This window comes from Salvelinus fontinalis, unplaced genomic scaffold (genome assembly GCF_029448725.1).
Source record: "Salvelinus fontinalis isolate EN_2023a unplaced genomic scaffold, ASM2944872v1 scaffold_0239, whole genome shotgun sequence".
Lineage (NCBI taxonomy): Eukaryota > Metazoa > Chordata > Actinopteri > Salmoniformes > Salmonidae > Salvelinus > Salvelinus fontinalis.
Window position 1 is genome coordinate 74,075 of NW_026600448.1, and position 10,926 is coordinate 85,000.

Consider the following 10,926-nt stretch of genomic DNA (forward strand, 5'->3'; position numbering starts at 1 on the left):
ATATCTCAGACTGGCCAATAAAAAGAAAAGATTATGATGGACAAAAGAACACAGACACCAGACAGAGGAACTCTGACAGTGTTCCATTATTAAAGTGGCCAGTGGTCCATGACTATGTACATAGGGCAGACGTCTCTAACGTGCACGGTAGAGAAACCTGGTGGTAGTCGCTAGTGACAGTGACTGAGTTCAGGGCAGGGATGGCTGTTTAACAGCCTGATGGGGCCTTGAGATAGAAGCTGTTTTTCAGTCTCTCGGGACCCAGCTTTGATGTACCTGTACTGACCTCGCCTTCTGGATGATAGCGGGGTGAACAGGCAGTGGTTCTGGTGGTTGTTGTCCTTGATCTTTTTGGCCTTCCTGTGACATCGGGTGGTGTAGGTGTCCTGGAGGGCAGGTAGTTTGCCCCCGGTGATGCGTTGTGCAGACCTCACTACCCTCTGGAGAGCCCTACGGTTGTGGGCGGTGCAGTTGCCGTACCAGGCGGTGATACAGCCAGACAGGATGCTCTCAATGGTGCAAGTAAACGCTAACATAACCCTTTTACCTTAGGTAATGAGATGAATGTCAGCTTGAATAGACACCTGATTAAAAAAACATAATTCTGAAAACAAACTGTCGAACTGCATTCTGTTATGTTATCTGCTGCCCTCTAGTGGATAGAAGCGGCTCTGCAGACCTGCGAATCAGATGGTGCGTTTATGAACAAATGTCTCTTTCTGTTATTAGCTGTGTTGTAAAATATATTATGTTTTATATATATATATTTTTTTTACAAATAATGTAATTGTTATTATACAGCCCTAACAATATTAATACAAATATTGTGCCTTGACACTTTCTTCGGTCATGTTTGAGTTTATTTTTATTTTTACAGGGACAGTGCATCAACGTTTCAGTAAAAGCGCCGGTTTTAGCCAGCCGGCTAATTTTCAAGCGCAGTCCCTGGGCAGGTTATTAAAAACAATTACAATAATAATTCGGATAATCATTGAACAGTGAGCACACACAGAGCAACATAGGACAAGCCAGACGTAGCATGCAGACAGAGCAACATAGGACAAGCCAGACGTAGCATGCAGACAGAGCAACATAGGACAAGCCAGACGTAGCATGCAGACAGAGAAACATAGGACAAGCCAGACGTAGCATGCAGACAGAGCAACATAGGACAAGCCAGACGTAGCATGCAGACAGAGAAACATAGGACAAGCCAGACGTAGCATGCAGACAGAGCAACATAGTATAAAAGCAACAAAGTGCTTCCACACGTCACACGCTACAGACAACATAGAAAACGGCAATATGTCTAGATGGGATACAGCTTTCGTCAAATTGACATACTTATTAATATAATATTATATAAATATTTTTTTTTTTTTTTTTGCATTTTAGCTAACCCGAACCATTTTCCTAACCTTAAACCTAATTATCATAACCTGATACGTTTTTTCTCCTAACCTGCTACGTACGTTCTCCTAAATTTACTACGAAAAGTGACTTTTTGACAAAAGCTTTTTCCCTTCTAGACTAACACCACGGTCCTCCCACAATCCTCTCCTTCCATTTTAGTCCCGACATCCACTGCGGTCTTCACCTTCTCCACCGAGCAAGATGGCGGACAGAATAGGTACGTCTGTTTTTACATTGGTCTGCTGTGGAAAAACGTTTACAGGTTTATAAAAAAATTGAACTGACATATTTCACTTAAGAATTTTACATGCGAAACATTGTATTTTATTACATAAAAAAAGCGAGATGTGTGGAGTTAGTTGATGTTCGTATGTTGTGTTTTTAAGGCCGCGGTAAATCCACGGTTAGAGTCAAGTCAAGGACTTTGCTGTCATGGCCATTCAAACGGACAGATACCACTTTAAATAACAGCTTGGGGATATTACATGGAGAGAAGGAATATAATATATATTCCCTGACAGTTTCTCTAAAGGGTTGTACAATTCAGCCAATTTTACAGCGTTTGCGTCCAGACGATATGCTATGTGGTTAGGTATTTAGCCTGGTAAGTTAGCTAGCTAAGCTAGTTAGCCTGCAGGACTAATAGCCTCTGCAGGCAGTCGGACTTGGCAACGTTTTGTAGCTTTGCTGGCTAATGACCGCTAACCGGTTCTCTCAGCGATCCAGGCTCAACGTAACTCCCGTGACTTTGAACATAGCTAACTATTTAACTTTAGTTAGCTGACAGCGTTGCGTTCTCCAAACAGCTAACTTGTGCATCTTAGTGGATTATGAGTATTTTACACCACTGGGTCAGGACTCTAGTGAAATACTAACAAGACATGGTAACCATTTAACTTGTAACAATGAATGCTATCTTTGGTGGTGTCTGAGAGGGACGCAGGGTCTGAGAGGGACGCAGGGTCTGAGAGGGACGGAGGGTCTGAGAGGGACGGAGGGTCTGAGAGGGACGGAGGGTCTGAGAGGGACGCAGGGTGTGAGAGGGACGGAGGGTGTGAGAGGGACGGAGGGTGTGAGAGGGACGGAGGGTGTGAGAGGGACGCAGGGTGTGAGAGGGACGCAGGGTGTGAGAGGGACGCAGGGTGTGAGAGGGACGCAGGGTGTGAGAGGGACGCAGGGTGTGAGAGGGACGGAGGGTGTGAGAGGGACGGAGGGTCTGAGAGGGACGGAGGGTGTGTATTTATTGTGTACCTGTGTCCTTAGTTCCCTTGGGTGAGAAGCGTCTGATGGATGTGAAGCTGGGAGAGTTGGGCTCCTGGCTGGGCAAGAGGGACTTCACTCCTAACGGAATCCTCGGCAGCATCCGCAATGGTACCCCCCCCCCCAACACACACAGTAACATGTTGTCCCCCCCAGGCCATGACAGATATTACAACAAGTACCCCCGTCCAACACACACAGTATCTAACAGCAGCATGTTGTCTCCCCCCCGACAGTGTCTAACAGTAACGTGTCCCCCCCCCAACAGTGTCTAACAGTAACGTGTCCCCCCCCCAACAGTATCTAACAGTAATGTTGTCCCCCCCCCCAACAGTGTCTAACAGTAACGTGTCCCCCCCCCAACAGTATCTAACAGTAATGTTGTCCCCCCCCCCAACAGTAACATGTTGTCCCCCCCCCCAGGCCATGACAGATATTACAACAAGTACATCAACGTGAAGAAGGGAGGTATTGGAGGCGTGGCCATGCTGCTGGTTGGATACGTGGCCCTTAGTTACATGTGGGAGTACGACCACCTCAGTAAGTACAGACGCTGCACTGTGGGAGTACGACCACGTCTGAGTACACACCACATACAATACCGTTCACCTCAAAACACTGTGGGAGTACGACCACGTCTGAGTACACACCTCATACAATACCGTTCACCTCAAAACACTGTGTGAGTACGACCACGTCTGAGTACACACCACATACAATACCGTTCACCTCAAAACACTGTGGGAGTACGACCACGTTTGAGTACACACCACATACAATACCGTTCACCTCAAAACACTGTGTGAGTACGACCACGTCTGAGTACACACCACATACAATACCGTTCACCTCAAAACACTGTGGGAGTACGACCACGTCTGAGTACACACCACATACAATACCGTTCACCTCAAAACACTGTGGGAGTACGACGACGTCTGAGTACACACCACATACAATACCGTTCACCTCAAAACACTGTGGGAGTACGACCACGTCTGAGTACACACCTCATACAATACCGTTCACCTCAAAACACTGTGGGAGTACGACGACGTCTGAGTACACACCACATACAATACCGTTCACCTCAAAACACTGTGGGAGTACGACCACGTCTGAGTACACACCTCATACAATACCGTTCACCTCAAAACACTGTGGGAGTACGACGACGTCTGAGTACACACCTCATACAATACCGTTCACCTCAAAACACTGAAGGACAATCTCTTCTGATCTAACCTGTCTCCCTCGCTCTTTGTCCTCCCTCGCTCTTTGTCCTCCCTCTATCCTTCTCCGTTCCTTCTTCTTCTTCTCTCAGAGCACGACCGCTGGAGGAAGTACCACTAAGCCCCTCCCCCCCTGACCCAGCAGGGCAAAGCCTGACCTCTGACCCCCAGCTGTCTGTATTATACCACCGTTGTGACCAAGAATAATTAAAACTACTTATAACATTTGATCTGCTGTGTTGGGGTTTTTATTACAGTGTTGGATGTTGAGGCGTGAGTGTTTTATTTGGTAGTTGAAATGACCGTGGACATTATAATTTCTTGTTTAATGGGGGAAACGTTAAAGTGAAATCAAGGTTTTATGTCACATACGTGTTTAGCAGATGTTGGTGTCTAGCTCCAACAGTGCAGTAATATCTAACGATTTCATAATGAACACGTCTAAAATAATGGTTTAACTTTTCATGCTCAATGTCAGACTAAGACAGTATATACATTTGATGAATAATGTAACATTTGTAAACATTATTAAAGTGACTAGTGTTCCATTATTAAAGTGGCCAGTGATTCAAAGTCTATGTATATAGGCAGCAGCCTGTAATGTGTTAGTGATGGCTGTTTAACAGTCTGATGGCCTTGAGATAGAAGCTGTTCTTCAGTCTCTCGGTCCCAGCTTTGATGCACCTTTACTGACCTCGCCTTCTGGATGATAGCGGGGTGAACAGGCAGTAGCTCGGGTGGTTGATGTCCTTGATGATCTTTTTGGCCTTCCTGTGACATCGGGTGGTGTAGGTGTCCTGGAGGGCAGGTAGTTTGCCCCTGGTGATGCGTTGTGCAGACCTCACTACCCTCTGGAGAGCCTTACGGTTGTGGGCGGTACCAGGCGGTGATACAGCCCGACAGGAAGCTGTGGGAACGACGTCGTCGATACATTTACTGATGAAGCCGGTGACTGATGTGTAAACTCCTCAATGCCATTGGAGGAATCCCAGAACATAATCCAGTCTGTGCAAAACAGTCCTGTAGCTTAGCGTCTGCGTCATCTGACCACTTCTGTATCGAACGAGTCACTGGTACTTCCTGCTTTAGTTTTTGCTTGTAAGCAGGAATCAGGAGGATAGAATTATGGTCAGATTTGCCAAATGGAGGGTGAGGGAGAGCTCTGTACGCGTCTCTGTGTGTGGAGTAAAGGTGGTCCAGAGTTTTTTTCCCCCTCTGGTTGCACATGTGACATGCTGGTAGAAATGAGGTAGAACAGGTTTAAATTTGCCTGCATTAATGTCCCCCGCCCCTCGTCTTACCAGACGTAGCTGCTCCTCTGTCCGGCTGGAAAAAGGAGTAGCCAGCCAGCTCTTTATTATCATTGTGTCGTCGTTCAGCCAAGTCTTGGTGAAACATAAGATATTACAGTTTTTAAATGTCCCGTTGGTAGGACAGTCTTAAATCGTAGATCGTCCAGTTAATTCTTCATGCGAATGACGAGGATTTTGGGCCTCCGGGAAGTAGTATAATCTTCGCATCGGACTCATTAAAGGACAACACATTTGTCCAATTCGAGGAATCGCTGTTCTGACGCCCAGAAGGTATTTTCGGTCAAAAGTGACGATAGCAGCAACATTATGTACAATAAAAAATAGCACAGTTGGTTTGGAACCTGTAAATCGGCGCCATTATCTACAACAAAACAGGAAGAACAAGAGACTGGAACAGGTTTATTGTATTTTACAGACCAGGAGGAACAGGTTTATTGTATTTTACAGACCAGGAGGAACAGGTTTATTGTATTTTACAGACCAGGAGGAACAGGTTTATTGTATTTTACAGACCAGGAGGAACAGGTTTATTGTATTTTACAGACCAGGAGGAACAGGTTTATTGTATTTTACAGACCAGGAGGAACAGGTTTATTGTATTTTACAGACCAGGAGGAACAGGTTTATTGTATTTTACAGACCAGGAGGAACAGGTTTATTGTATTTTACAGACCAGGAGGAACAGGTTTATTGTATTTTACAGACCAGGAGGAACAGGTTTATTGTATTTTACAGACCAGGAGGAACAGGTTTATTGTATTTTACAGACCAGGAGGAACAGGTTTATTGTATTTTACAGACCAGGAGGAACAGGTTTATTGTATTTTACAGACCAGGAGGAACAGGTTTATTGTATTTTACAGACCAGGAGGAACAGGTTTATTGTATTTTACAGACCAGGAGGAACAGGTTTATTGTATTTTACAGACCAGGAGGAACAGGTTTATTGTATTTTACAGACCAGGAGGAACAGGTTTATTGTATTTTACAGACCAGGAGGAACAGGTTTATTGTATTTTACAGACCAGGAGGAACAGGTTTATTGTATTTTACAGACCAGGAGGAACAGGTTTATTGTATTTTACAGACCAGGAGGAACAGGTTTATTGTATTTTACAGACCAGGAGGAACAGGTTTATTGTATTTTACAGACCAGGAGGAACAGGTTTATTGTATTTTACAGACCAGGAGGAACAGGTTTATTGTATTTTACAGACCAGGAGGAACAGGTTTATTGTATTTTACAGACCAGGAGGAACAGGTTTATTGTATTTTACAGACCAGGAGGAACAGGTTTATTGTATTTTACAGACCAGGAGGAACAGGTTTATTGTATTTTACAGACCAGGAGGAACAGGTTTATTGTATTTTACAGACCAGGAGGAACAGGTTTATTGTATTTTACAGACCAGGAGGAACAGGTTTATTGTATTTTACAGACCAGGAGGAACAGGTTTATTGTATTTTACAGACCAGGAGGAACAGGTTTATTGTATTTTACAGACCAGGAGGAACAGGTTTATTGTATTTTACAGACCAGGAGGAACAGGTTTATTGTATTTTACAGACCAGGAGGAACAGGTTTATTGTATTTTACAGACCAGGAGGAACAGGTTTATTGTATTTTACAGACCAGGAGGAACAGGTTTATTGTATTTTACAGACCAGGAGTAACAGGTTTATTGTATTTTACAGACCAGGAGGAACAGGTTTATTGTATTTTACAGACCAGGAGGAACAGGTTTATTGTATTTTACAGACCAGGAGGAACAGGTTTATTGTATTTTACAGACCAGGAGGAACAGGTTTATTGTATTTTACAGACCAGGAGGAACAGGTTTATTGTATTTTACAGACCAGGAGGAACAGGTTTATTGTATTTTACAGACCAGGAGGAACAGGTTTATTGTATTTTACAGACCAGGAGGAACAGGTTTATTGTATTTTACAGACCAGGAGGAACAGGTTTATTGTATTTTACAGACCAGGAGGAACAGGTTTATTGTATTTTACAGACCAGGAGGAACAGGTTTATTGTATTTTACAGACCAGGAGGAACAGGTTTATTGTATTTTACAGACCAGGAGGAACAGGTTTATTGTATTTTACAGACCAGGAGGAACAGGTTTATTGTATTTTACAGACCAGGAGGAACAGGTTTATTGTATTTTACAGACCAGGAGGAACAGGTTTATTGTATTTTACAGACCAGGAGGAACAGGTTTATTGTATTTTACAGACCAGGAGGAACAGGTTTATTGTATTTTACAGACCAGGAGGAACAGGTTTATTGTATTTTACAGACCAGGAGGAACAGGTTTATTGTATTTTACAGACCAGGAGGAACAGGTTTATTGTATTTTACAGACCAGGAGGAACAGGTTTATTGTATTTTACAGACCAGGAGGAACAGGTTTATTGTATTTTACAGACCAGGAGGAACAGGTTTATTGTATTTTACAGACCAGGAGGAACAGGTTTATTGTATTTTACAGACCAGGAGGAACAGGTTTATTGTATTTTACAGACCAGGAGGAACAGGTTTATTGTATTTTACAGACCAGGAGGAACAGGTTTATTGTATTTTACAGACCAGGAGGAACAGGTTTATTGTATTTTACAGACCAGGAGGAACAGGTTTATTGTATTTTACAGACCAGGAGGAACAGGTTTATTGTATTTTACAGACCAGGAGGAACAGGTTTATTGTATTTTACAGACCAGGAGGAACAGGTTTATTGTATTTTACAGACCAGGAGGAACAGGTTTATTGTATTTACAGCCTAGAACAGGAAGAACAGGTTTATTGTATTTTACAGACTAGACCAGGAAGAACAAGAGACTGACCGGAACAGGTTTATTGTATTTTACAGACTAGAACAGGTTTATTGTATTTTACAGACCAGGTTTATTGTATTTTACAGACTAGACCAGGAAGAACAAGAGACTGACCGGAACAGGTTTATTGTATTTTACAGACTAGAACAGGTTTATTGTATTTTACAGACTAGACCAGGAGGAACAAGAGACTGACTGGAACAGGTTTATTGTATTTTACAGACTGGAACAGGTTTATTGTATTTTACAGACTAGACCAGGAAGAACAAGAGACTGACTGGAACAGGTTTATTGTATTTTACAGGCTGGAACAGGTTTATTGTATTTTACAGACTAGACCAGGAGGAACAAGAGACTGACTGGAACAGGTTTATTGTATTTTACAGACTAGACCAGGAGGAACAGGTTTATTGTATTTTACAGACTAGAACAGGAGGAACAGGTTTATTGTATTTTACAGACTAGACCAGGAGGAACAGGTTTATTGTATTTTACAGACTAGACCAGGAGGAACAGGTTTATTGTATTTTACAGACTAGACCAGGAGGAACAGGTTTATTGTATTTTACAGACTAGACCAGGAGGAACAGGTTTATTGTATTTTACAGACTAGAACAGGAGGAACAGGTTTATTGTATTTTACAGACTAGACCAGGAGGAACAGGTTTATTGTATTTTACAGACTAGACCAGGAGGAACAGGTTTATTGTATTTTACAGACTAGAACAGGAGGAACAGGTTTATTGTATTTTACAGACTAGAACAGGAGGAACAGGTTTATTGTATTTTACAGACTAGAACAGGAGGAACAGGTTTATTGTATTTTACAGACTAGACCAGGAGGAACAGGTTTATTGTATTTTACAGACTAGACCAGGAGGAACAAAAGACTGACCAGAACAGGTTTATTGTATTTTACAGACTAGAACAGGAGAAACAGGTTTATTGTATTTTACAGACTAGACCAGGAGGAACAGGTTTATTGTATTTTACAGACTAGACCAGGAGGAACAGGTTTATTGTATTTTACAGACTAGACCAGGAGGAACAGGTTTATTGTATTTTACAGACTAGACCAGGAGGAACAGGTTTATTGTATTTTACAGACTAGACCAGGAGGAACAGGAGACTGACCGGAACAGGTTTATTGTATTTTACAGACTAGAACAGGTTTATTGTATTTTACAGACTAGAACAGGAGAAACAGGTTTATTGTATTTTACAGACTAGACCAGGAGGAACAAAAGACTGACCAGAACAGGTTTATTGTATTTTACAGACTAGAACAGGAGAAACAGGTTTATTGTATTTTACAGACTAGAACAGGAGAAACAGGTTTATTGTATTTTACAGACTAGAACAGGAGGAACAGGTTTTTTGTATTTTACAGACTAGACCAGGAGGAACAGGTTTATTGTATTTTACACACTAGACCAGGAGGAACAAGAGACTGACTGGAACAGGTTTATTGTATTTTACAGACTAGAACAGGAGGAACAGGTTTATTGTATTTTACAGACTAGAACAGGAGGAACAGGTTTATTGTATTTTACAGACTAGACCAGGAGGAACAGGTTTATTGTATTTTACAGACTAGACCAGGAGGAACAGGTTTATTGTATTTTACAGACTAGACCAGGAGGAACAGGTTTATTGTATTCTACAGACTAGACCAGGGGGAACAGGTTTATTGTATTTTACAGACTAGACCAAGAGGAACAGGTTTATTGTATTTTACAGACTAGAACAGGAGGAACAGGTTTATTGTATTTTACAGACTAGAACAGGAGGAACAGGTTCATTGTATTTTACAGACTAGACCAGGAGGAACAGGTTTATTGTATTTTACAGACTAGAACAGGAGGAACAGGTTTATTGTATTTTACAGACTAGACCAGGAGGAACAGGTTTATTGTATTTTACAGACTAGAACAGGAGGAACAGGTTTATTGTATTTTACAGACTAGACCAGGTTTATTGTATTTTACAGACTAGACCAGGAGGAACAGGTTTATTGTATTTTACAGACTAGAACAGGAGGAAGAAGAGACTGACTGGAACAGGTTTATTGTATTTTACAGGCTGGAACAGGTTTATTGTATTTTACAGACTAGACCAGGAGGAACAAGAGACTGACTGGAACAGGTTTATTGTATTTTACAGACTAGAACAGGAGGAACAGGTTTATTGTATTTTACAGACTAGAACAGGAGGAACAGGTTTATTGTATTTTACAGACTAGACCAGGAGGAACAGGTTTATTGTATTTTACAGACTAGACCAGGAGGAACAGGTTTATTGTATTTTACAGACTAGACCAGGAGGAACAGGTTTATTGTATTTTACAGACTAGAACAGGAGGAACAGGTTCATTGTATTTTACAGACTAGACCAGGAGGAACAGGTTTATTGTATTTTACAGACTAGAACAGGAGGAACAGGTTTATTGTATTTTACAGACTAGACCAGGAGGAACAGGTTTATTGTATTTTACAGACTAGAACAGGAGGAACAGGTTTATTGTATTTTACAGACTAGACCAGGTTTATTGTATTTTACAGACTAGACCAGGAGGAACAGGTTTATTGTATTTTACAGACTAGAACAGGAGGAAGAAGAGACTGACTGGAACAGGTTTATTGTATTTTACAGGCTGGAACAGGTTTATTGTATTTTACAGACTAGACCAGGAGGAACAGGTTTATTGTATTTTACAGACTAGAACAGGAGGAACAGGTTTATTGTATCTTACAGACTAGAACAGGAGGAACAGGTTTATTGTATTTTACAGACTAAACCAGGAGGAACAGGTTTATTGTATTTTACAGACTAGACCAGGAGGAACAGGTTTATTGTATTTTACAGACTAG

General features: G+C 41.8%; 1 protein-coding gene across 1 annotated transcript; it reads left to right on the top strand.

The window, feature by feature from the left end:
- Window positions 1-1,406: 1,406 nt before the first annotated feature.
- Window positions 1,407-4,135, top strand: LOC129844840 (ATP synthase subunit f, mitochondrial-like). The gene is made up of 4 exons (XM_055912992.1): window positions 1,407-1,630; window positions 2,677-2,784; window positions 3,097-3,213; window positions 3,998-4,135. Exons 1-4 carry the CDS (start codon window positions 1,615-1,617, stop codon window positions 4,024-4,026), a joined length of 270 nt encoding a protein of 89 aa, XP_055768967.1. The 5' UTR covers window positions 1,407-1,614; the 3' UTR covers window positions 4,027-4,135.
- The last annotated feature ends 6,791 nt before the right edge of the window (window positions 4,136-10,926 follow it).

What these genes read in the sequence shown, in the direction of transcription:
- LOC129844840 (XM_055912992.1), top strand. An exon ending in CCTCGGCAGCATCCGCAATG is followed by an intron (nt 2,785 to 3,096) that starts GTACCCCCCCCC and finishes CCCCCCCCCCAG; the next exon opens with GCCATGACAGATATTACAAC. An exon ending in GTGGGAGTACGACCACCTCA is followed by an intron (nt 3,214 to 3,997) that starts GTAAGTACAGAC and finishes TTCTTCTCTCAG; the next exon opens with AGCACGACCGCTGGAGGAAG.